The sequence below is a fragment of the Microcaecilia unicolor genome, chromosome 2 (genome assembly GCF_901765095.1).
Source record: "Microcaecilia unicolor chromosome 2, aMicUni1.1, whole genome shotgun sequence".
Taxonomy (NCBI): Eukaryota; Metazoa; Chordata; class Amphibia; order Gymnophiona; family Siphonopidae; genus Microcaecilia; species Microcaecilia unicolor.
In genome coordinates, this window is record NC_044032.1 from 193,033,788 (window position 1) to 193,061,541 (window position 27,754).

At 42.2% G+C, this 27,754-nt stretch overlaps 1 protein-coding gene across 2 annotated transcripts in view; it reads right to left on the bottom strand.

Annotated features, from left to right (window-relative positions):
• The window catches only part of LOC115463250 (CDC42 small effector protein 2-like), a 112,337-nt gene that overhangs the window by 37,337 nt on the left and 47,246 nt on the right, over positions 1 to 27,754 (bottom strand). For both annotated transcript variants that reach the window (XM_030193594.1, XM_030193595.1), the window contains exon 2: positions 20,074 to 20,398. In XM_030193594.1, coding sequence (XP_030049454.1) covers positions 20,074 to 20,127 — 54 coding nt within the window. In that variant the 5' untranslated portion in view covers positions 20,128 to 20,398. The remainder of the gene's footprint in view (positions 1 to 20,073; positions 20,399 to 27,754) is intronic.

A 27,754-nucleotide genomic window follows, 5' to 3' on the forward strand; every position in this document is an offset into this window, starting at 1 on the left:
ATTATGCTCAAACTGCAGGAAAATGAATGGCTTCAAGATTTTGCTTTTATAGTGATTGATACAGAACATCTGAGCTACAGCAACACAAGGAAAAAGAAGATGGTGACAGAAGTCTGGGAACATTCTGGCTTTCAAGACTATACATTAGATTTGGGAATGTATCTTTGGGGTCCTTTTACTAAGCTGCATTAGGCACTAACATGTGCTTACTCCAGCAAAAATGGCCTAACGTGTGGAGAGCTAAAGCGCCATGTGTTAGTTTTGGAATATCTGTGTGGTAAATGTAAAAAAAAAATGAAGGGGGCGTGTTGAGGCAGGGAGTGAACATTCATGCATTAACCAGTTAGCGCATCTACATTACAAAATAGGTGGTGGTTAAGTGTTCATGCGGTAATTCTTAAAAATGGCCCCGCACTAATGGCAACATTAGTGCATGGCAATTACCATTAACGGGAAAAAAAATAGAAAATCAGGAAGGCTGATATTCAGAAAATGCTGAGCTGCTAAAATTTATGCTCCCAAATTAGCCTTCTAAATCTGTGCGCTATTTTCATTCAAATTTAGGAGAATAATTTCTCAGCTAAAAAGTTAACTTAATTTAGGAGCTTAAAAATTAAGCTCATAAATTTAGTTTCATTTTCCTAGATTTATGAGCTTAATTCATGAGCCTAGTGCTGAAAATCAGTGCTAAGCTCTTAACTTCTTTTCACCGCCCTTACAGCCCTGTTTACTAAGCCGCACTAGAGGCGCAATAGCATTTTTAGCACGTGCTGTGTAGGCACCTATACAGTTAGCATGCGCTAATTTTGTGCGCGTGCTAAAAACGCTAGTGCACCTTAGTGAACAGGGCCCTAAATCTGCTCCTGTTGCCACATACTTTTTATGCTCATAAATTTTAAGAGTTGAGTGAAATTTTGAGTGAAAATGTATGCACTCAGCCTTAGTAAATTTTCAAGGAGGCCAATTTATGAACATAACACTCAAAGTCAGGAGAATAAAGCCTTTGAATATCAGGCCCTTAGTGTTTTTTGGAGAGCTCACACATTCCACCACAAGTGTACCAGTTAGGAGTGGGATATGGACCTGGGTCCACTTCTTTATAGTCCACTGGCTACTCTTGGCACCTGCTTGCTGCTCTAATAGGAATGGCCATCATATCTGAAGCTGTCATAGAGCCTGGTATGTACTGCCACTGTCACATCTTATGGGGCTGGAAGGGGGTCTGTAATTACTGGGGGACTAAAGGGGGTTATGCCTTAATCCCTCCAATGGTCATTTAGGGTATCTTTTGTTCACTTTAGTTGTGATTGAAAAAGTCTTAATTTTGGCCATAGAAGTTTTCATTTCAATCCATTATTTCAGAAAAACATCTATCTTTTGGGGCTGCCCATGTCCTGCCCAGGTCCTACCCAAAACACGTCCTGAGCATGACCCCTTGAAATTTGGATGAATCATGGAACAAACTGTCTAAAATCAGGGTGTCAAAAATCGCAGCTTGGACATTTTTGAGAGAAAAATGTCCTTCTGCCACCTTATGATGTTTTTTGGACTTTTTTTGTTTTGAAAGTGAGCCCCTATATTTTCTCTTAGATGATTATATTTTTATATTTATGCTATTGTTTTATGTTGTATTTAATACAATTAAACACAATTATGGAAATTCTGTAAATTAACTGTGTTGAATTTTTAGCATTCTGTTTCTAGTTCAACTGTTTGATATTCAGGCTCATTTTCGAAAGAGATGGACGTCCAAAAAGTGACATAAATCGGTACTTGGACGTCCATCTCACAGAGATGTCCAAATCTGTATAATCAAAACCCGATTTTGGACGCCTTTCTCAGAAGTCCGTCGCAAAGACGTCCAAATCTTGAGAGGGCATATCAGAGGCGTAGTCGAGACGGGACTTGGGCGTTCCTAAGACTTGGACGTCTTTGAGCCATAATGGAAAAAAGCAAAGATGTCCAGGGCTAAAACATGGACATTTTCACCCAGACCTGCTTTTATTACGAATAAGGCACAAAAATATGCCCGAAATGACCAAATGACCACTGAAGGGAATCAGGGATGACCTCCCATTACTCCCCCAGTGGTCACTAACCCCCTCCCACCCTCATAAAACATGATTAAAAACATTACTTGCCAGCCTCAGATGTCATACTCGGGTCCATGACAGCGCATGCAGATCCCTGGAGTAGTTTAGCAGTAGGTGCAGTGCACTTCAGACAGGTGAACCCAGGTCCACACCCCCCTACCTGTTACATTTGTGGAGGAAACATCAAGCCCTCTAAAACCCACCAGAAACCCTCTATACCCACATATAGGTGCCCCCTTCACCTGTAAGGGCTATGGTAGTGGTTGTTGGTAGTGGGTTTTGGGGGGGGGGGGGTTGTGGACTCAACAGACAAGGTAAGGGAGCTGTGTACCTGGGAGCATTTTATGAAGTCCACTGCTGTGCCCCCTAGGGTGCCCGATTGCTGTCCTGCCATGTCAGGGGGACCAGTGTACTAAAAATGCTGGCTCCTCCCACGTCCAAATGGCTTGAATTTGGATGTTTTAGACTTGGAAGTCTTTGGTTTCAAAAATGGCCGAAAATCAAAGATGTCCAAATCCAGGGACGTGCAAGGTATTTTCGAACACAAAGATGGACGTCCATCTTTTTTTCGAAAATGACCTTTTCCCCGCCTCCAAATTTGGAGGTTCTACAAAGACGTCCAAATTCCAACTCAGACGTTTCTTTCGAAAATGCCCCTCATTGTAACATTGTTATATACTTTGAATAGTGGTATATCAATAATTAAACTAGAACTCAAAACTATAAATAATACAAATCCCAATTTTCCACATGTGCAATTATACCAGTTCAAAGTTGATGCAAATGTGTGCAAGTCCTGACTTTACCTACTCTGTACCGCTGATGCAAAAGGGGAAAGTTCCATGGGGGAGATGAGGATTCCATTTGAAAATTAGATTGCAGGCACCTATGGATAGTCTCAAAGATAACCTATAAATGAATAAACAATTTCAAAGCACTCTTTTTGTGCCTCATCTACTTACTTTCCTGTAGTAAAAGGGCTCCTTAGCAGATCTACGAGGGAGACATTCTGAGCAGTCCTGTATTTGAACTGTCATGTCCAGTGTAATGTGGTATTTGTAGTCCCTGATTCTATCTATAGAAATCAGTGTTGCAGGTTCCATAGAGCATCAGGATGAGTTGTAGGAAATCTAGGACTGACCCAAAATCTCCCTTATGGAATGGGCAATTGGCAGCTCTGCCTTAGTGATGAGTTTGGTTTACAATAGAGACATTTCTGCATTGCTGAAATTCACAATCATAACAAGCACTGTTTCTCAATGAGAAAGCTAAAAGATTGGACAGGCACAGGGAAATACCTTCAGACAATCCTTCTACAGCAACGCTAACCATTTTATTTATGTATGTATTTATTAAAAAACTTATATTCTGCACTATCGCCAAAGTTCTAGGCAGATTACAAAATTGCATACACAATAAAACAACTCATATACATTTTACAACATTACTAATAGACTCAAAACAAACATATTTTCCCTTCGTTTCTGTGCAGTAACACATTGTTACCATAGAGCACCCAACCCCTGACAGGGTTAGACAAAGGGCTTGAATATATCTTTTGCACCATAATGCCTTGGCTTAAACTACAGGGCTACAAGCTGTAAATCACTTTTGATGACATATGGCAGACTCCAAATTAGCGCGCACAACTTAAGAAGCCATATTGGAGGGAAGGCCTCACAGTTCTACTTTTGCAAAAAATAAAAAAAATTATACCTTTGGAGGTATAGTTATTTCCTTCCAAAAATAAGACATGATCGCACAGCAGTGCTGGTCAGATTTAAAGGGACTAACATAGAGGTCCCCTAGTGGCTTGTGGGCCAAAAGGCTCCTCTCTCTCCTGCCTGTGGGCATAAAAGTCTAAAGCCTCTTGGGGAAATCCTTTCCTTTAATCAAATCAAATCTGAGGGTCAACCCAGTGTTCCCCTCTCTCCCTCTAGGATCTCAACTCCCCCTAGCGGTAGTTTTGAAGTACGACCATTAGGGATCAGATTGCTAAAGAAGAGTACATACGGAAATAGATTGTACATACATTAATTTCTATGTTACTAAGCATCTAATTGATTTTGCACACACTAAGGGTCCCTTTTACCAAACGGCAGTAAAAGGGGCCCTGCAGTGGCATCAGTTTGCGGGTTCGCTGTGCGCCAAGGCCCCCTTTTACTACCACCGGTGAAAGGCTTTATTTTCTTTAAAATAAGGAATTGGCCATGCGGTAAGTTAAACACTTGCCACGCGACGATTTCCTGGAGGAGCCTTATTGCATCCTATTTAGGAGGCGGTAGGGTCCCTGGCAGTAGCCCAGCGGTAACCGGGCAGCGTGTGGTAGTAACCAGGCAGCAATTACCACCAGGCATGCCCCAAGCACTAGAAAAGTTTTAAATATTTTCTAGCGCTGGAATTGGCGTGAAGTGGGAGTCAGAACTACTGCCAGGCTGAAATCGCCATGTGCCGAGCCACCACTACCCCTACTGCCCTTTTGTAAAAGGGCCCCAAAAATATTTAAGCAGCTTCATAAACTGATTGTGCACTAATACACATCCCTACAAGGATTAATGTTTTGAATCGGATCTCAAAGTGGAGGTTAAAACATATTGGGGGGTTTTGTTTGCCTCACCCTATGCTTGGAACAACCTTCCTGAACCCTTACGCCAAGCCCCCTCCCTGCCCGTCTTCAAGTCTTTGCTTAAAGCCCACCTCTTCAATGCTGCGTTCGGCACCTAACCCTTACCGTTCAGTGAATCCAGACTGCCCCAATTTGACTGCCCCTATCGGACCGACCGTTCACTTGTCTATTAGATTGTAAGCTCTTTGAGCATGGACTGTCTCTCTTTGTTAAATTGTACAGCGCTGCATAACCCTAGTAGCGCTCTAGAAATGTTAAGTAGTAGTAGTAGTATTTAAAAAAATAGAAAAATAAACAAACACAAGTGTAAAAGATAGCACTATAATTATTTGAGACCATTTTTAAAACTTAATCCTATTCAGTCCATACATGGCCCCTCTATTCCCGAAGTTTTGTTTATATGCCCAGATAGGCAGTCAGCCTACACCCCATGCCACTGATCCACTGCTGTGCTTCTTGTCTGTCTGCCTGTCTGTCTTATCATACAATAAGCTTCAAGATGCAGGGACTTTCTGATTTTTTGTGTCGGTCAAATGTTGCATATGCCTGGTAGTGCTCTTCTAATACTAACAATAAAAACAAAATGTTATTAAGGGCCCCTTTTACCAAGCTGCGACAAAAGAGGGCTGGCACTGGCATCCACACATGTTTTACAAATGTGCTGAGGCTCCCTTTTACCACAGCTGGTAAAAGGGAAGTCTTGCCTTCCTGTAGGAAATGGCCGTGCAGCAAGTAAAGCACTTGCCGCATGGCCATTTTTTTTGGGGGGGGGGGGAGGGAAGCCCTGACGTAACGGCTCCCGCATTAACCCGGTGGTAACCGGGCAGCGATTACACTCCGGCGCTACAAAAATAAATGTTTGTAGCGCCGGAAATGATGGTGTGCTAGGGGTGGGAAGTATCACCGGGTTGCTATGGTAGCCCGGTGGTACTTCCTGTATAGCAAGCGGTAAGCCCATGTTGGGCCTACCGCTGCTTAGTAGAAGGAGCCCTTAGTGTGGGTTCTCATAAATAGTGTCTTGCATGCTTACTTAACAAAAGAGAAGACAATGTCATCGAAAAAACAACACCCAAGGTATTCTAGAGCATGAAGGAGGGAAAACCCTCAAGCAGGAGATTAATGACTCCCAGATTCCTAGATGGAATATGAAGCCCTCCTACAGTTCAGTTTAATTACAAAAGCTGTCAGCTCAGCAGTTACCACAGTTTTACCAATCTGCTAGAGCAGCAGCCCTTCGAGAATTCATTGTTTTACTTCAGGAACTCTTTCTGCTTGCAGAATTCAGGAAATAAGTTTCTACAAAATGATTTCAGTGATGCCAAATACTCTACCACCACCACCACCACCACTTCTTACCAGCTGAGAATGTATATCATGTACCAGTGAACTATTAGCCAAAAAAAATAAAATCACACAATAATTTGGAGCTTTCAGCAATTACTGAGAAAATCCACAGGGAATGGGAAATATGAGTTGAATTGTATGTGTACAGTAATCCTCAAGCTTTAATAAAAATCTAAAATCCTATCAGTTCCATTAAATTTCACCTTAGGCAAGTTACTTCATTTTCCAATACCTTAGGTATAACTTAAGGGCCCTCTTACTATGCTGTGGTAGGGCTACCGCACAGGTAGCATGCGCCAAATCGATCCTACCACTGCAGTAGCACAGGTGCCCAGCAGTAGTTCTGAAGTTGGCACACGCAGTTTCCCACAGTAGAAAATAATTTTCTATTCTCTACCACAAGAGGAGCTCCTGGCGGTACGGACACATTGCCGAGCACTGCCTGATGGTCACACGAGTAGCGCATAAGCCCTTACCGCATTCTAAATAGGTGGCAGTAAGGGCTCAGGCAGTAAATAGCCACATGTTAATTTTAATATTAGCACACTGCCATTTATTGCCCCATTTTAATAAAAAACCTTTTTCCCACCGCAGTAAAAAAACGGCTCAGTGCGTGCCAATTTTGTATGCCAAAACTAGTGCAAGCCACTTTTTACCGTGGCTTAGTAAAAGGGCTCCATAGACTGCATTCTAGGGAGGGGAGAATACTCTAGAGACTCATTTTCAAAGTACATAGACTTAAAAAGTTAGGTGGAGGGGCATTTTTGATATGATGTCCAAGTCCAACTTTGGACGTTTTGCTAAAAACGTCCAAAATTCAAGTGGGGAATATAGCCATTTTCAAAACAGAAAAACTTCCTTTTTTTTCTTCAAAAATGGCTATTTGCTAGATGTTTTTGTGCTCTATGTATTTTTTTTGGTCCATTTTCAAAAAAAAAAAATGTCCAAGTGAAAAACACACAAAATCAAGCCATTGGGATGTAAGAGGAGCCAGCATTCTTAGTAGACAGGCCACACAGACATCCCAGGAGACCAATGGGGCACCCTAGGGGGCACTGCAGTGAACTTCAAATAAATGCTCCCAGGTACACCGCTGCTCCCTTATCTTGCCTGCTGAGCCCCCCCACCCCCACCCCCCAATTGTACACCACTGAAATAGATCTTATGGGTGAAGGAGGTACCTATATGTGGGTACAGTGGGTTTCTGGTGAGTTTTGGAGGGCTCATAGTTTCCACCACAAGTGTAACAGGTAGGGGGAGATATGGGCACTGCACCCAGTACTAGACTACTCCAGGGACCTGCATGCTCCTCTAATAGACTTGAGTATTACATCTAAGGCTGGCATAGAGGCTGGTATGTAATGCTTTTAATCACATTTTTGGTGGGTGGTGGGTTCAGTGACCACTGGGGAAGTAAGAGGAGGTCATCCCTGATTCCCTGCAGTGGTCACCTTTGTGTCAGCACCTGGGACACTATGGGCTTTACTCCTTCTGTACAGGAATGGCTACTACTGCATCTCAGCATGGCCTCCCACCTCAGGTTTCCAGGTGCAATGGCAAGCGATGTAGATCATCAGACACTCTTACACTGAAAATGCTAGTAAGCACTTGGTAGCTCAAACCACTGGTTTATACCTTGGACCAAACACTAGAGGCATAACGGTCACCTGACTAGCAGTTCCACGTAGAGCTGTCACCAGCTCCTCCCATTTGTCCAGATGCTGCTGGACAACATCCCCCCCCCCCCCCCCCCCCCCAGATGCCTAGGGCAACGACATCGGACAACGCACTCACCCTCTGAATGCCTAGGGCAATTACATCAGCCACGCCCCATGCAGGCATCTCATCTCGATAGCAAGGTGCAATCTCTGAGTTGTCTGGCCTACTGAGCAAGCTTTATACATCCTCCAGTTTCTGGTAAGTTTTTATTAAAGAACATCCTCCAGTTTCTGGTATCCTTGGTCGCTCTCCCACTTTTTGCACACTACTGAGCAAGACCATGCTACTCTGGTCCGACATCATTCCTCAACTGCGAGGGGCTGATTCCAGGTTTCCTCAACTGCGAGGGGCTGATTCCAAGTTGTGGTCCAAGTAAATTGCCAAGTCAGTTGGGGTCACAGCACCTTACGACAGTAAAGCGCCAAGACAGTTTGCACACAGAGCACCTCGGTAGAGTAACAATTTGTCATGAACAGGCATCTCTTAGTCTGCTATTGGCACAGCAAATGCTGGCCCTGGGATTTGTAACATGGACTGTTGCCATGATTTGAGTTTTTGCCAGGTACTTGTCACCTGGCTCGGCCACCGTTTGGAAAGCAGGATACGAAGCTGGATGGACCGTTGTCTGGTCCAGTGTGGTTACTTTTATGTTCTTATGCTCTCTCATCACAGGAAACTTCAGGCAGGACGCAATTAATCTTTCAGGAGTTGCAGGGGACCTGTCTATCAGCGACTTCCAGGAGGCCCTGGAAGCATATAGCTAAAAGGGGGACACAAGGGGAAGGAGGGGACCCGGGGAAAGTTTCACAACCCCGGGTTGTGGCGGAGGCACCCGAGTCTAGGAATTGCTGGAGGTGCTGGAACAGCAGCCGAAAGGGAGTTCGGTCGCTTGAGGCAAGGACAGGAGCGCTCACTGGTGGCAGACTAATCACCTAGCTGGCTCTAAATGGCAGGTGAAATGCTGGACTGGAGTGCAGTCCAAAGCGGACAGACACACGACCACACTAGAGGCGGATATATAGCTGGCCACCACATGGAACAGTGAGTCGTGCTCCCCAGCTGGAAAGGCATGGCGGGGAAGGAAAGCCTCTACAATAAAGAACTCATGGTTCAGGTACTTCCTAGGGGTTATGTTGATGTATTTTAATAAAGCTGTGGCCATTTATTCCCAAAAGTAAACTTGCTTCTTGCTCAGTCATTGTGTGTCTTATGTGTGTGAGCCGTGGGTGAGAGTGTGTGCAGCCTGCTTATGTTATGTCTTTCTCCTGTCTGTGGCTAACTTCAACTGGAAGAAAATATTGTGAGGAGTCTTTAAGTCTACAGCAATCGTTTTTTTTACAATGGTAATTATCTAAGCAGCTGAAATTGTTTTACCCCGAGGTCTTGAAATTTGTGAGTCTACCTCCTAATAAAAACTCTGACAATAAAATTGTGATTGTTGCTGGTTGAGGTTAGATTTGAAATTCAAGAAGGAAATCAAGTTTCTGAACGAGCAAGAAGTCAGCGAGACCATAGAAACAGCAATTCTGAATAAAATGGAATTCTGTTTAAGTATGTTTTGAGAAACAAAGCCTCTAGCTAACTCCCTGCCTACTCTTTTTTTATATATATAATTTTGTTGAAGACCAAATGATATTTTCCTTCATATGGAATACTCATTAAATGTGATTGAAGAAAAAGCTGCTCTCCAGTATTTTGGGCAAACAGCTCTTCCAGTACCTACATCAGTTGTCCTAGCTTGAGCTGAGAGAAATAAAGTCATAAGGAGAATCAGCTATAAATTTGTTTCACTCAGCAAGGTCAAAATTGAGGATAACATATGAGAATCTGTATAATGAGACCAGAAACGCAACCAAATGTCGGGGGGAGCAGACCTTTTGTAAAATAGGCGTCAGTGTAAAACTGAAGGGCTGATCCGCATAGGCACCATTTTATTCAAATCTGTTTGAGGGAGCGGCTGTTGTCCTTGCACCCTACCTAGCTATGCCTCTGATTGGGACTTGTAAAGAAGTAGACTCAAGAAAAATGTCAGGAAGTATTTTTTCACGGAGAGAGTAGTGGATGCTTGGAATGCCCTCCCGCGGGAGGTGGTGGAAATGAAAACGGTAACGGAATTCAAACATGCGTGGGATAAGCATAAAGGAATCCTGTGCCGAAGGAATGGATCCTCAGGAGCTTAGTCAAGATCGGGAGGTGGGGCTGGTGGTTGGGAGGCGGGGATAGGGCTGGGCAGACTTATACGGTCTGTGCCAGAGCCGGTGGTGGGAAGCGGGACTGGTGGTTGGGAGGCGGGGATAGTGCTGGACAGACTTGTACGGTCTGTGCCAGAGCCGGTGGTTGGGAGGCAGGGCTGGTGGTGGGGAGGTGAGGATAGTGCTGGGCAGACTTATACGGTCTGTGCCTGTGCCAGAGCCGGTGGTTGGGAGGTGGGGCAGACTTGTACGGTCTGTGCCCTGAAGAGCACAGGTACAAATCAAAGTAGGGTATACACAAAAAGCAGCAAATGCGAGTTATCTTGTTGGGCAGACTGGATGGACCGTGCAGGTCTTTTTCTGCCGTCATCTACTACTATGTTACTATGTAAGCCACACTTAAAAGCCAAATGCATAACTAAGACAGACAACACCCTTAAAAAAAAAAAAACAGCTACAAAACATGACAATGGACAAATCCAGAATCTTCACTGAGTTAGACTGTCCCTTCTCTTCCCAGACAAATGTCCAGACATATTGTTAGACACAGTTGGAATGAGAAGAGAAGTGACCATGGCCACTGAATCATGACCTTGATTTTTTCTGTAAAATCCTCTTGAACAAATCCAGATCCCAAAGAATAAGTGGCAGTCCTTAAAAGGTTATTCCAGGCCAACAAAGCTTATGTAGTACTACTACTACTACTACTTAGCATTTCTATAGCGCTGCCAGGGTTATGCAGCGCTGTACAAGTTTAAACATGGGGAAGGACAGTCCCTGCTCAAGAGAGCTTACAATGTAGTCAAAAACTATAAGCAGGGCAAAAGGTTTTAACCTTTCCGTTGGCCCAGGGAGTTAGAGAATAAGACGGTTATATGAGTATTGTTTACCATAAATAGCACAATTTGCCAACTGGCCGATTTTCAGCCAGCCTAACCATTTTTTTTTTCATGGTCAAGCTAGCTGTCAAAAGGTTAAAAACCAGCAAAGAAAAAGATGGTTTTGTACACAAACAGTGACAATGCTCCTTTACAAGTCTAACATTTTAAAGAGTCAGGATTTTACAATCCAGCAATTTAGGGGCATACTTGTCAGCCCATGAGCCTCTGTCCCTTTAAGATGGCAGACTCAACCTACTGCTGCTGTGTTTGTTTACATCAAAGGCAGGCATGGATTACCTGATGTGGGGTGGAGGGAAGTAAGCAATAGCAGTCCAATCCTGGTGCAATACAGTACTGCCCTGCATTGGCAAAAGGAAGCAAGTGTTTCAGTAAACATAGACACATGCTTCCTTTTGCCATTGCAGGGCAGAATTTGCAACATCAAGGTTAGGTGGGAAGGAGAGAGAAACTGGGGGGAGAGGAGGGGCACAGGGACAGAACTCATGGCAGGGCAAGACATGAGAAAGAAAATGTGACTGCTAGAGTAGGGAAGGGAGACACATACCCTCTAATTCTGTAAAAGTCATCAAAATTGTGCTTGAAAATTTGGAGTGCGTGCCCAATTTGTACACACAATTAAATAACAAGCTAATTAGAATCAAATGGCGTTTTAACAAGCAGTTATTGGCACTAATATAATTGAACCTTAAGCATTTATTTTTACATGAAATTTGAAAAAGGGGGCATTAATAAAATTAATGTGCATTGTTACAGAATAATGGAGACACTCGCCCACCGTAGGCACATAAATTTCCACTAGGTTTCAGTTGATGCAAATGACCGCACCTAAAATTAGGCGCGATTGCTGGGCGTAAGCACTACCTATTAACCGTGCCTAACTTTGGGCTTTTTTTTTTTTTTTTTTTTTTACAAAGCCATGATAGCAATTCCATGTGGCAAATGAGAGGAAGCCCACAGGAACTGAATGGGCTTCCTCTCATTTGACGCACCGAGAATCAGTAGTATGGCTTTGTAAAAGAAGCACTTTAAGCGCGGCTTATAGAATAAGGTTTTTTTTGGTGCCATAGATAAAATCTATCCCATACTGTGAGTGCTGGGGATGGTGGAGAGAGAAAGATTCAAATAACTTTTAACATATTTATAAATGACCTAGAGATGGGAGTAACTAGTAAGGTAGTTCCAGCTACAGTGTGCGCCATTTCCGGCACAACAGAGATTTTTTTTCTAGTGCGGCGTTAACCTGGTAGTAATCAGGCACTGCCGTGCACTGCCCAGTTACCACCAGGTTACCATGAGTGGCGGTAAGTGCTCCCTGCCGCATGGCCACGGAGTAAGAGCCATCTTGAGGCATGGCCATTTTTGGAGGGGCTTTTTACCTGCTGTGGTAAAAAGGGCCCTGGCAGGGGGGAAAACTGCCCCTGCTGCTACTGAAGGGGCCTTTTTCCTGCAGCTTAGTAAAAGGACCCTAGTGTTTGTATTGACTTGTCAGCTACAGTTAAGAGTAAAAACTGGTAAGGAGGTAGCCTAAGAAAGCACATGCCTGCTTTAGTAAAATTTCTACAAATCTGTTGAAGATGTACTGATACTTCTTTGTGTCATGCTCCATTATGTCAGAGGAGAATTAAGCTAAAAAAAAAACCAAATGAACACTTGCATTAGGCCTTTTTATTTAGCCAAGCAACAAAGTTGCCCAAAATGGGCACCCTCTTGTGTGTACTCCTATTCTGTTGTTTTTTTCTTGGAATAAGCTCCCTGTTTCTGTAGATCTATTGATAAGTTATGGCGGTTTAGGAACGCGATTAAAACTTTATTGTTCTGTTAAAGGTTTTGTTATTCTTAACTTTGCTTATTTATTTGCTATTGATTTTATGATCTTTCCCTGATTTATTCATGAGTTATGCTTGTTTTGTAATCTGGTTTTGATTTTTATTTATCTGATTATGTATGTTTTGATGTAACCTGTTCTGGGCTTTATTGGGAGGACAGGCTAAACACTGAAATAAATACATAAATAAATAAATTGCAATAACAGATCAGTCACACAAGCATTATTTCCCATTTCCCACTTGGGTTAAGGTTTTGTGCTCAGTCATATGTGTTTTGGTAAAGTATCTTCCTCACAAGCCTTCCTCTAAAAGTGGAAGGCGTGACTGGGAGACTTAATATAGTGTTACAGAGAATCTCTCTAGTATAATGGCAAAAGATTTGTACTTTACAAATGACTATAATTCTGTAGAGTGCATCCGGTTTCAAAGGAATGAATAAGGGAAAAAGCCTCCGAACTCCACCCAACCTCCAACCCAAGTAATTGTTATTAGTAACAAGGGTTGAAAAAATTTTCTTTCTGGGGGTTTTTTATCATCATTGGCAAAAAACCCTTAAAGTTCCAAGATATAAGAGACGACATTTTCTGCCTCTAGGAGTATTTTTCTGCCTGTCAGATATAATGAAACTAGTAAAAAAGCCCCGTTTCTGATGCAAATGAAACGGGGGGGGGGGGGGGGGGGGCTAGCAAGGTTTTCTTCAGAGTGTGCATGTGGGAGTGTGTGTCCCTGACCTCTGCCCTCTCTCTCTCTCTCTCCCTCCCCCTCCCCCCTTGGAGTCCAGTCCTTCAGTGTTAAGTTTCCTGCTGTTCTGTGTTTGTGTTACAGAGAGAGTGAGGGCATCTCTCTCCCCTCCCCCTCTGAGTCCTTCATTGTTACAGAGAGAGGGATTTCGTGCTGTGCTGTTTTCCTTCACTCATGGGGAAACCGGATATCTCTGGCGCTTCACACGTCCGGCTGGAGGCTTCATAGAACGTTGGTCTTGCCTTTTATATATATAGAAGATGATGGGAATGAGGAACCATGACCATCCTATGTCAACCTGGCATCCTGTCACCTCTTACTACAGCAATGCTAAGTAATTACTAACAGGCTGCCAGGCAGCTCCTCTGTTTCTACATTTGTTAAGTTACCTTCATTCTCAGGAAGCACAGATAAAATGAAAAAGGGTGCCAATAAGCATGAATTGCTTTTATTGTATTTTTATGACTAGTGCAGCACAATGCCACCAAACAAGGGCTAGGAAGCACTTGGGACTTTTAACATCACCTGTAGGTTCAGAGTCTGCATGAGGCCAACAGAATTATTATTTTCTCTTCAATTCCTACTTTGGAACATTTGGTTTTGCTCTGGCCTGGTACTACTCTCATTTATTTATTAGGATTTATTACGATTTCTTTCCCACCTTTTTGAAGGAATTCACTCAAGGCAGCTTACAATAAGAATTATGATCTCTCACCACCAAAACTTATTTCCCTTCTACTTTTATTCTCGTTGTGGTCCAGATGTACTCACTATACAAAATAAAGCCATGCAGATCTTTTCTCTTTTCCCACATTAACGTTCATGTCATTGTTCTCCATCAAATTAACAGGGTCTTTTACTAAGGTGCACTCACGTTTGTGGCGCATGCTAGAATTGTGGGCGTGCTAAACGTTAGAGATGCCAACGCATTCCTATAGGCGTCTCCAACGTTAAGAGCACCTTAGTAAAAGACGGCCTAAATATATGCTGACCTGTTTTCCCCTGCTCTCTCTCTCCCATACCATTTTCCTTTCTCCTTATCCATGGATCAGTGTTAACAGTTCTTGCTTGTTATTTAAATTATTTATTTATAAAGTTTAGATGCCACGCTATCCTACAAATCAAGGCGGATCGAATAAAATATTCGAATAAACATACAAAAATAGCAAAGATACATATGGACCTCATCAGCTCATATTTGGGTCCTTTTACTAAAGGTGCGCTGAAAAATGAACTGCGCTAGTGTAGGCACGTGTTTTGGGCGTGCGCAGATCCATTTATCTGCGTGCCTGTAAAAAGGCCTTTTTTTTAAATTTTTGCTGAAAACGGACGTGCAGAAAAATAAAAATTGGGGCACGTTCATTTTGGGTCTGAGACCTTACTGCCACCCATTGACTTAGCGGTAAGGTCCCACGCAGTAACCATGCGGTAATCATCTATGCGCGTAGAATGATCATTTTTTTTAAAAATTATTTTCCGACACGCGTAGCGGACAAATGTAAAAAACAAAATTACCACCTGGGCCACACAGTAGCTGGGCAGTAACTCCAAACTGACGTGCGCAGGATGCACGTAGGCGCCTACGCAGCTTAGTAAACAGGCTCCATTATAAAGACAGTGGTTGTAGCAAGGCAGTTGTCACCGACATCTTAGAAGCAGATACATGGCCAGCTAAACATCTGTAAAGACTGTTAAAATAAGTGTGCTTTTAGATATTTATGAAATTGAAGAAATGAGGATATGTCCAATATGGCCATCAGTGGTTGTTCTGGGTCAAGTGTGTGCCATTTCCAGGAAAAAAATAAAAACCCTGAAAATGGTTAGGGTGGTGGTAACCCAACGGTTACTGCATGAGTCCTTACCGCCAGCTCAATGGGTAGCACTAAGTGCTCCCCACCGCATGGCCATTTTTTTTTGGGGGGGGGGGGGGGCTTTTTACACGCTGCAGTAAAAAGGGTCCAGATGTACAGGAAAAATGGGCTGCTGTAATTGCCAATTGCTCATGTTTGATCTATTCTTACTGTACACCGCCTTGAGTGAATTCCTTCAAAAAGGCGGTAAATAAATCCTAATAAATAAAATAAATAAATAAATTTTGCAGTTCAGATGGCAAGTTATTCCACAGTCCAGCTCTTTCAACATAAAATTTCTGCTTTTCAAAGCTTGAGATTTATGGCAATATGGTGTTGCTATAAATCTAATTTGAAAAAGAAATATATTCCATGGCATATACTATTTTCTGCTGCCATCTCCTCTGTTTATATTTCAAACTGTTAGCAGTTTTCATGTACCAACATCATCAGAAGATGATGTGCCAAGATCTCTTGAGGACTTGTCATCCAAAGTGAGCATCCAGAACATTTGCCCCACGATGTGAACTTCCATCACTGAGGAAGGCAAAAACAGTGCCATGTGTAACAATGAAGAACTCAGAAAAGTCTCAGGAGACAAAAATCAAAAGATAAGAAGAATATAGAAATCCTTGGAGGTCTGAATGTTAGGTGGAATTATAAAACTAAGTGAAATGCAGAGCTGGAACAGCCAGGGTGGAATTATGCTCACCAAAAACTGTCAGCATAACGCGAAACAGATAATTGCTCTTTCTTGGCTGTGAAGTGTCTTTGATTGACTGACAAATCCATCTTAGTCCCTCAGAATGTTCTTTCAGGATTATTTGTTCATGTATATTCCAGAAACAGTTGCTATAGTAGCATGTTTATATCATAAGATTGTAATGTGTTTCTGCTTCAGAATGGTGACAAAAAGACAAAATGGAGAAGGAATCTGTTATGAATTAGTGGAGGAGTAGCCTGCACTGGCCCGAGGATGAGGGGAACTGGGTTCGATTCCAAATGCAGCTCCTTGTGCCTCTGGGCAAGTCACTTAACCCTCCATTGCCCCACGTACCAAAACTTAGATTGGGAGCCCTCTAGGGACACAGAAAGTACCTCCATATAAAGTGTACAGTGCTGCATACATCTAGTAGTGCTAAAGAAATGATTAGTAGTAGCAGTAGAATCATGGGAAGCTTGGTGGACAGCTAGGTGGTTGCCTTTTTAGGAAACAGGATAATATTGTACTCATACAAGATGGAAATGTAAGAATGGAGGAAGTGAACAGCAAAGGACGTAACTCTTGATGGTAAGAGAACGTAAACTGATTTGTGAAAGTACTGTAGTGCATGAAGCAATAAGTACATTATCTGTCACTGTACTTGTAACCTATTTTATACTGTCTTGACGTTAGTCAGTCAATACAATAGGAATAAACACCATCTTCTAAATAAGTCTCTAGAAGTATTTCTTTATCTTACTGAAAGATCTGGGAGAAACCCACACAGGCATCCAAAATCATGTCATGTATATAAAACAAGAAGCAGACCTTGACGAAGAACAGGCAGTCTTTAATGAATTGTATTAATGCTCCCAGGGTTCACATTCAGATGCCCGACATGGACATGTTTCATCAACTATTGGTACAATCTCTCATTCTTGCACAAATCGATTATTGCAATGTATTATACGTAGGCTGTGCAACATCAATTAGAAAAAAAGATACAGACAGTATAGAAAGTTGCAGCTAGTTTGATCTTTACTAAATCAAAATACGAGAGAGTAACTCCTTTGTACATCACATTACACTGGCTACTGTTTGAAGCAAAAGGGATTTTTAAACTCTGCACCATGATACACTCATTTCTACATGGCAAAATGCCAGAATATCTAAGCCATTGGATAATACTACCCAAGAAGAGACTGAGAAAAATGAAAGGAAATCTTCTGGACCTAGCATTTCCATCAGCAAAAGGTGTCAGATTTTAAGACAGTACACTCAACAATATTATCCTATCTATTGGCAAAATGGTGGAACGATATACCAGTGACAATAAGATCAATACCAGAGTACGGAATTTTCCGTTGACAGTTGAAGACTCATTTATTCAGAAAATACATGTTAGGGAATGAGGGATAATGTGTACAGTACCACAGTACCCCCCAACTGCAACCATTATGACCCTACAATGTAACAACGTTTTTCTTCTTGAAACGTGCGAGTCTAAAATGTGACAATGTACTTGATCTCTTAATGTAAGTCGCGCTGAACTCAGTCTGGGAATGCTTGCAACTAATAAGAAATAAAGTAAAGTAGACTACAGGCCAAATACACTCATCAGACAATCAACACTTATACTTAGTACCAAAAAGCCCAATATTCAAAGCAATTAAAGTGGGCAGGAGATGCTCCTGCTTGCTTAAGTCATACTTAACAGGTCAGCTGCCGATATTCAGCAGCACTTAACTGGGGAATACCACTAAATATCAGAACTACCCAGTCATCTTAAGTCCAGGCAGGAAAGGGAGCATTTCAGGCATGGAGTCGGGGAGGAACCAGGAGTTAGGTGGGTGTCAGCAATATTCAGTGCCGGTTCCCACATAGCTAACCGGATATATAGGACAGCATAAATAGGAGGTCCTAAGTTTGCCCAGGGATCCTTTTACTAAGCTGCTGGAAAAAGGGCTCTGCAGTAGCAGCGGGGGCCATTTTTCCCATGCAACAGGGTCCTTTTTACCACAGCGGGTAAAAAGCCCCCCTAAAAAACAAAAATGGCCACACATTAAGATAACTGTTAAACATCCATAGCTATGCCAGTATGTTTATGATACTTGGATTCTTACAACAAATTACTTTCTTATGCATTATTCTTTGTTATGTATCCTATACTGTTTATTGTAAGCCACATTTAACTCAAACTTGTTTGGGATAATGTGGAGTATAAATATCACAAACAAACAAATAAATAACTCTTACCGTGTGGCCATATGGTGGGGAGCACTTACCACCACCCATTGAGGTAGCAGTAAGGGCTCCGGCGGTAACCGGGTTACCGCCATGCTAACCATTTTGGGGGGTTTTATTTTCTTCCTCGAAGTGTCACGCGCTCGAGCTGGCACTACTGCTGGTGGCCACGTTGGGCCAGCGGTAGTCCTGGAATAGCGTACGGTAAGTTCTCAGGCTTACCGCCGCATTGTAAAAAGAGCCCCCTGCTTAGTACACCATACGTTTAATTTTCTGATTGCAGAAATATGACAGTGTTTCTGGATATATGAAAGAATTACACTGGCTTTGTGTTTGTTCCAGAATTATTTTTAAAGCTGGAAGTTTCGTTTTTCAGGTGTTATATGGACAGATATCTCTATTGCTTATCCAATTTTTTATTTGCTGTCTTTATACTTCTGTTCCAATTCACAATAGTTTGCAACTGAAATTTCCAGATTTTAAGAATATACAGTTTAAGAGGCAGCTTGGTTCAATGTTTTCATCTCAGGCCATTACTGTTTGGAATAATCTACCTACTCTGATTTATCAAGAAGTAAATTATATGCAATTCTGTAAGAAGTTAAAAACTTTTTATTTGATAAATTTTAGATTGTTTTTACGTTTTTCTTTTAATATTTTATCATTTCTTACTTTGGTGAGTTTTTGAATTGTAAACCACCTAGAACCTTTTGCTGGGATCAGCGCAGGCTATAAGACATGAATTAGAATTATGCAGGTACTAGCAGTGATATCTGGGCCTGAAACTAATCCCCCTCTCCCCCCAACAACAACAATCCAGATCCCCCCTCCCAGCTGCCCCCACAACAACAATCCAAATCCCCCCCCCCCCCAAAAGTCCCAGAAGGCCCCCCAGGCCTATCTTAACAGACCTGGTGGGATATAGTGGCCATCACGGCAGGAGTAAACCCCACTCACTGCTGCCCCTTGCAGCTACTGGTTGAAAATGGCCGCCATAACCACCATACCACAAGGCTACTGGTAGAGGTTGCAGCAGCCATTTTCAATCAGAAGCCAAGAGGGGCAGGAGCGAGTAGTGTTCACGCCTGCCTTAATGACCATTAGGCCTGTTAGTGTAGGCTTGGGGATGGGGGTAGGAATGTGGATTCCTCTTATAGAGTGAAATACATGGATATAACAGTCATTCAATAAAAGACTTGACACCATGTAATCTACAGGTAGGCAAGAAAGGATTACATGAACAGTGGTCTATGCTAATTTTTTTTTTTAAAGAGAAAATAAATTCTTTTGGCATAAGGATGCAGCAGCCCTCTAGAATGGCTAATGCATCTAAATAGGATCACTGAGGGGATTGTTTTTGAAAATGTAACACATTAACATGCACTGTCAAATATTAATATGCATTTTTAATAAATATACCCATTATTCTCAATGAGCCCTACTTACCAATAATGCACATTAATACGTTACTGTGCTTTTGGGAGTATGTCTTACTGTGTGGCCTTATGTCCCTTGAAGGTCTTTCTTGCTGTCCATTTCTGAACAGACTTCCTCATCACTTATTCTGGTCACTGTGGGCACATGCCGTCAATTGTGCTCCCTGCTTCTGCATATCCTTCAGATCATAGATCATGCATTTGTCAAGATCAACCAAAGGAAAGGTAAGATATGATTTTACTTCAAGGTTGGCAAATGAGGTTTTTAAAACTGAACAGATTGTTTTAGTGTGAATAGGCAGACAAGGTGCACGTTCACTCAGTTCTATATATTTGATATCAAACCACTTGTTTATTAATCAGGTATTAAGACCACACTACCAATTCTCATACTTACAGGCTGAGGTTGTTCGGCAATGCAACAGTTGAAACACAACCAGAATTCGCTCATTGTGGACAGTCCCAAGTGCAAACACAAGGAAAGAGCAAAGAACGAAGCAGCAATCCCAACTGCCTTTCACAAGACTCCTCAGAGGATGTTCCTCAAGTCAAAAAGAAAACGGTCCCAAATGGCACATGCTCCTTTTGCTGTATGTTTTCCTGAGCACTGAGGTCCTTGGTTACTATGGTTGCCAGTAGAAATTTCCAGTTTCTTGAGGTTCTGCTCCAGCCACCACATAAGAGTAAAGAAATGTTCTTGTTCAAAACTGAAGGCTGATAACCTACAATTATTTGAGAAAGAAAACAAAAATCTCCTTAATTATGAATAAAGCAAGGATTATTTATAAATAAAGATGTAGGTTTTGAAGAGAAACTTGAAAACCAGATTTTGGCACACCAGAAATAATGCTTAATCCAGAAGGTACTCTCTTTTTAAAAGCTCAAGTAAGTTGTTTCCATAGAGATGCTCTGCTGAAAGTTGTGAATGAGTCAATGTTTCTTGTAATGAAACAACATAAAATAAGGAATGATTCCTTAGCTAAGTGAGCATCAATGATTTATAAATTGTATCCTCAGATTCCAAACACTGGAAGCATATAAAACTAGTTAATACCTAACTGCACTTGACTACAAATTTAAGAAAACCATCTGGCTGACATTCAAAGTGAGTTAACCAGCTGGGAACAGTCACCAACTGATTAACTCGCTTATCAGCTGCTATCCAATCATTTTCAGCGGCACTTAACAGGTTATCTTTACTGAAAATGACCAGTGAGCGTCAAAGTGCAAGCTGGCTATGTCGGAGGGTAGTCTAGAGGTGTTTCAGGGTGGAGTGCGGTTAGCTCCCAATATTTACAGCTAACGGGCCAGAGTTAGCACATAAATAGGACCGCATAAATAGCTATCCTATCTTTATGTGCTAACAAATAGCTAGTTAGCTCTGAATATCGAGTTAACCGGGCAAGTCCTTCATATCTCCATTTGTGTGGTAAACCCCATTCAACTTTGCCCATGTGCCCACCCATTCCCATGGTTCCGGGGGACCATTTTATTTATATATTGTAACTCCCTAAAACATTTAACTCACCCCCCCCCCCCCACAAGCATCAGAATTCCAGCTTCTTTTAATGTTATCCCTGTCCTGCCACTCATGTTCAGTAGGCCCTGAGGTGGGGCCCCTCATCCTCTACAGGGCCATCTGTAAAATCCACAGGGGGCAGATGTAGGTTCCTCCAGTAACTGTTCCTGCTCTTCCTCCTCTACAGGCGGCTCCTGGCTGATGCCAACACTAATCCCCTGCCCTCTGGCCTGCTGAACACAGAATACACTCTAGTCTCTGCTATGGCCAAGGACACCTGCTATTTACTGCCTAACTGGTTGCTATTGAGAGAACAGACATGTGAATAATAGTTCCTTTCCCTCATGTATATATCCCCCATAGTTGTATCTAGTTTGTTTCCCTTCCCTCCCCTCCAATATCCACTGTTGTTGTAAATATGTAGATATGAAGCAGCTGTTTGTGCATCATCCGAAGCCCTCAGCCATATTGGTTGTGAGCAAGGAAGCATGCAGAAAAGAGTAAAGTATAGTCTAGCCACTTCCTATGGACACATGCTGGTTGGTACCAGATGGGTGGCTAGTGCGAGACAACACACCCTAACTTTGAGGAGCCCTATGAAATCCGCAAAAAGGGCATGGGGCTGCAGAGTGAAGGGGATTATGGGGCTGGTCTCCTGCTACAAGTTGTCAAGAACAGACAGGGAAATGCTTAAGACTAGAGAAATTGTGGCCTACATCAGGATATGTGGCCCCCTACCTGGGGCCAGCAGTGCAAATGTCTACCTCAGATCTTTGTCAAGGGATACCTATGATGGGAAGTTGGTTCCAGCCTCCAGCATGGAGCTGCACTCAGGGACCAGCATGCCAGGTTTGCACCAATGTTTATGTCATGGACCATGCAGCCCCAACAACCTCAGCTTTCCCTCAAACCAAATATCTGTTGGCAGCATCGATATAGGATATTGGGCAGACGGTGAACCCACGAGGGACAGATTGCTAGAGACTGTAATGTGATGTAGGTGGGGAGTCTTCCCCAGACTGTGACCCGCAATGCTGTTTTTGTGACCTGCTTTGTATTCTCATGTGTAGGTAACTGTAGCTACATTAGGAGATAATCTCCTTTGGTCATTTCAACTTCAAAACCTTCCCCTAATCCCTGGAGAGACACTGGCTGAGCTCATGGCTTTAGGGCATCTGGAAGTGGGACCCTTCCTTAACTGAGTCAAGAGGCTAGATATTGCCCTGACAGGTCCTGGAGGCAGGCTAGCCCCTCAGTTAGGGAGAAGTTGGCCCAGGAATCTGTCAGAGATACATGTGCATGCACCGGTCACATTCCCTGCACATGTCTCTCAAACATTTGTCTTGTCCATCTCCCTCAGCAACTGAGGGGTCAGCCTGGCCCCAGGACCTGGCAGGGCAATATATCTGGTCTCATGACTCATCTTGGAAATGGCCCCAATCCCAGATGCCCTACTGCCATGATCTGGGAGAAAAGAATAGAAAGGAAGAATGCAGTAGTATCTGTTTGAACATCTGAGATTTGAACCAAGTGGAACTCTGTAGGTACTGAGCTTACACTGAAATACAGTGGTTGCTTCAACTGTAGGGCCAGTGAAAAGAGGAAGAAAGAGGCCTGGACATCAAACAAGGTGAGAGATGGGAGTGGTGAATGATCCCACACCAATGATGTCATCCAGCTGTGAGGGCAGTGACTAAATCACAATCATTGAACCCCAAGGTAAGCATAAAAGAGACCCGATTTCTCTATCAGGAATTTTCAATTATAACTGAAAATCAGAACCATAATTATGAAAATTAAACACAAAATTTTTATTTCACAAATTATAAGTGCTGTCTACAAACCTGAAGTACAATAGCCACAGTAGAATATTTATATAGCTAAACATAACTGTCATACCTTTAGAAGGAAGAAATAACAGAAACACTTCCACGGTGCTCAGTATAATGGTATGTAAATATTATTCTAATAGTCTACTCTTTAAAATATTGATATTTAGGAGGAAGTTATTAAGGTACATTACACATGTTAAAGTGTGATAATGTGGATTACATTACCATAACACACGTTAATATTAGGTACACAGGATGCTTAGTAATGAGATTAAAAGCATGCAAATCAGCTCATTACTACAAACCGAATAACTTGACACCTGAATATAAATCCCCGCCTCCCCAATTGCTGCAAGATTATCTCTACCATTTTGAACCCACTAGACATCCCTACTTTCTCTCCTCCCTCCCCCTCTCCCAGTCTAGTATTTCCCCTCAAACCTCCTTCCCTTCTGGGGCTGCTCTCGCCAAACTACCATTGCCATATCTTCAAGCCCAGGGAGCAATCAAAGCACTGGTAAGAAGCTTTGAGACCATGTGCTTGCAAAAGCCCTTCTGGTCTCACCCCCTGGCAACAGGAAGCAAGTGTCAGAAGGAACAAGACCAGCGGGCCTTTATGATCACATGGTCTTGAAGGCTCTTCTGCGCTCCTTAACTGTGCTTTGATTGCTCCATAGGCCCAGAAATACAGCAGTGACAAGTGGCAAGAGCAGCAATGGCAGCACCAGAAGAATGGGGAAATGGTCCAGGCCTTGTGGTGTTCAAAATACCCCTCCTTCTCTCTCAACGCCCTGGAACACTGGACCGGTGCAGTGGTACTTGTGACAACTTCTGGCACCTCCTCAAATGTTAGCACCTGTGCTTACCAAGTTGCGCTGACACCTCTGCACAAAGTGACTTTATTTTCTATATGTTTTTCGTCCAAGGAGATGTTGGTGCTTTCTTCTTTTTTGCAGACCTTATGCTCTTCTTAGTAAGATTCTTTCAGTAATAATTTTTTTTCATCATAATACTGTATCTAATTTGCCTCTGTGATATCAATAGATAATCTACATAAAGGAGCTATGGACTTATTGATCTTACTTATGTTTTTTTACTTCAGTTGTCAAATTTAACTTAGGTAATCTTTCCCTTTCTTGGAACCCAATATACAGTCTCTGTATAGGTCTTGTGATCAAGAGGCAACTCCTCTTTCTTTTGCTGTCTCTCCTGCCTTTCCTTTCCTTTTCACTCCATTTCCTGTCCTGTCCTTTTGCTACCATCCTCAACTTTCAAAGGCATCTCGCCTATTACCTTTTCTATTTGCTCTAACTCTTTTAGCATTTTCTTTTTGGTTCTCTGCAGTTGTTCCAGTAACTTTCTTCTAATGCTCCTTGGCTATTCCACGCTTTTTGTCTCCATTTTTTCTGTATTTTCCTTTCCGCATCTCTCAGCTGTTTTAAGGAATCATTACACAGAAACGTCTTCATTTTGGTTTGTCAAATCAGAGATCTTTAATTTCCACTAACTGCCTTCGGCAGTTTTTCCTTTGATGTTTTTGCTCTTTCTCCCAGCTTTTGCCGAGTTCTCTCTATACCCTCTAGATTCAAATGCAACATTTGTGGAATAAAGAGAGCAGTCTTCTAGAGTCCATTTGACCCTAGTTAGTCCTTTTAACTTATTCATTAATTTCATTAGTTTTTTTTTGTTTATCCCAAATCTTCATTAAAGTGTGTCAACCTCAGTCCATTCACAGAGGGAAAGCTCAAAAGAAAACAATCTACACTTCAGCAAGAGGAACCATAACTTAGGGGTTCTTTTGCTAAGGTGTACTAGCATTTTTAGCTCACGCTAAACGCTGAGACGCCCATGGGAATATAATGGGTGTCACAGTTTAGCAAAATTTCAAGTCTGTATCTTTGTTTGCATGGAAGTTGTTGCGGTCTGAATATTGGTCCAAATATGTTCCGATGAGTCGCAACCAATTTTGATGCACAGTTTGAGTCAACTAGTTTGACTGGATTTTGCATCCATAATGTTAAAATGTTTTTCATCGGAATTACCAAAAATTGTACGGGATTTGAATTTTTTAGCCATTCTTATAAATGTGTTTGGATTTTATTAGACCCCAAAAATGGCATTTTGGTAAATGTCGCTCGCTCGCTCATGGACTGACAACCTTTCAGAAAAGGGGGGGGGTCTAGATCTGCAACTATTGCAGTTAGAGACCTCAAATTTTGGGAAACTTAATTTAAACACCTGACTCGTGCAACAGATAAAATTGGAGAACATGATGGTGGGAACTTTTTTTAATTTTAGACCACTTGGCATGGAATGACCCAACAGCTAATTTTTAGTGTGAGCACACCTTAGTAAAAGACCTCCTTAATAACCACAGAGAGGAGGATAAATTCTCAGAAGAATATCCTTCTAAAGTTTTATAATTCCAAAAACAGCAAATCTTAAACAAAATACAGGCTTTCAAGGGCAACCAATGGAGATGTACTAACAAGGGGGACACATGGTCAAATTTGGTCTTCCTAAAAATCAATTTAGCTGCAGTATTTTGCATTAACTGAACCTTGTTTCTTAAATTTCCCTGTAATACCCAAGTAGAGAGAGTTGCAATAGTCCCAGATGAGAAAGAATCAACAACTGGACTATCACAGCAAAATGGTTATTAGAAAAATGGAATCGAACTAGACTCAATATTTTAAGGCTATCTGCATATATCCACCTAGAGATCTCAGTGCAACAGGCCAGGACCAAAAAAAAAAAAGGCTTAAACTTTTGTATTGCAAATGTTAACCAAGGTTCTGAAATTTTACAAATGAAACAAAATGTGGCAGATCAAGGTATTCAAGGCTCTGATGTCTTCGTACCACAGTGTAGATTCTTAAAAGCATAATTGGCTTTGCAGGTTGAAGATTTTCTTGCTCTAAACAGACCTGAAATTTGTTGAAAGGTACATCTAGAAGTTAAATCCTGCAATCAATTGGAAGGCCACTGGGGGCACTGTTCCATTTGAGGAATGCAAATAAGAGGAAAATGTTTTCCCATATTGCATGCTCTTTATGCTGTATGTTATTTTTTTTTTCAGTGATCCCTTCTCAGAGGATATACTACTCGCTCCTTTTCTCAAGTTGTAAGAAGATGAAAAGTCCAATATAAGGGTCTTATTTCACATTCCATCTTCTTCCTTAGTATGTTGGAACAAGCTTAGTAACAAAATTATCGAAGCAAGCCTTGGTTCCTGAGATATTTCACTCTACCTCCAGGATATCAGACTGAAACAATATTGAGTGGGATGATAGCTAAAACATAAAGAATCTGCATGTTTCCTCCACACAGCTCTGGAAGCCAAGGTTGTTTTGGCCAGACAGGTGCCACCAGAGTTACATGTGCTAGCACTAATCTGCAATCCTTGTCCACTTAACTTCTCAAAGAAATATACCAGATTCCATGTACACATTCACACAGGAAATACCAAAGAGACATCATAAACATGAATAAGCTGGAGCAAGGAGGTTTGATTAACAGTAGACGGCAGGAGCATGCGTGGTCCATTATCTGGCCTGAAGCCGGTAGGCGGAGCTTGTCACCCTATCAATTACATTGTTTTGATTGAAACAAGATGGTGACGGCTACATTTGGGAGAATTAAAGCCTCCATGGGTGGGCAGGCTTCAGCCTTGTGATGTCACGCCGTCTACTGTCCATCAAACCTCCTTGAGCTAGCATTGAGAAAGGGGCAGGCCTACAACTACATGCCTCTATTTAGCACCCTGTGGATGCACAGTGAGAGCCTATTCTGTAAGGCCATCTGGACCCCCAGGTACAATTATAAAATAATAGTGTAACTCAGCAGGTGCACCTAACATCTACTCACCTGCCACAGACCTGGCATAAGTACAGGTGACTAAATGTGGCAGGGACAGGGGTGTGCCTATGACCAATGTCTGTGTCCTTCCTAGGCTCCATCCCCTTGCACTTATGTACTATTCCAGGTGCCCTTCCAGAAATCTGGTGGGTATGTGTACACTTATGCGCATAAGTGCTGATCTAGACATTTACGAATGCGAGAGGTAGATAAATAAGGGTATCCGCCCTCTACTACTGCCTAGGTGGGAAAAGAAAATTTCTCTGCTATAAAAAAAGAAATGAAGTCAGAGATAAATTTGGGCACCTACACAGTTAGCGCGAAAGCTAACTGTAGGCATGTTAAAAAAGATAACGTGCCTTAGTAAAAATGGCCCTAAGTGTGCCCTGAGGACTGGGCTGAGAATCATTTCAATAAACTAATGATGAGCAAATTACTGTGCTGTTAAAAATGGGCACAGAAAGAAAAACGTTGCACATCTCCCCACAGCGACATACCAGAGCTTTCTGTATCTGGGGGAAATCTTTTTCTTTCTACTTTCCTGTCAGTACGTGAGCCAATCCCTTTTCAGAATATGTTCAAATAATTTTTCAAAATGCCTATTTCACTGAACCCATTTTAATAAAACGTGACACATCTTGAAATTTCATTGCAGCAAATCTCCACTTGCTATTTTTGTCACAAAATTACATTCCCCAGTTAAATCGATCGTCTGCAGCAAAAATATCGCGTGTACTGACAGGAAAATAGAAAGAAAAAAAAGAAGACTCCCCTCCCCTTTAAGGAGGCTATCAGGTTTAGAGCACCCCTGGCTGGGTACCCCTGACCCCGTAAGGCCCTTTACCAGAAAATCCCCAAAGCTGCGGCAT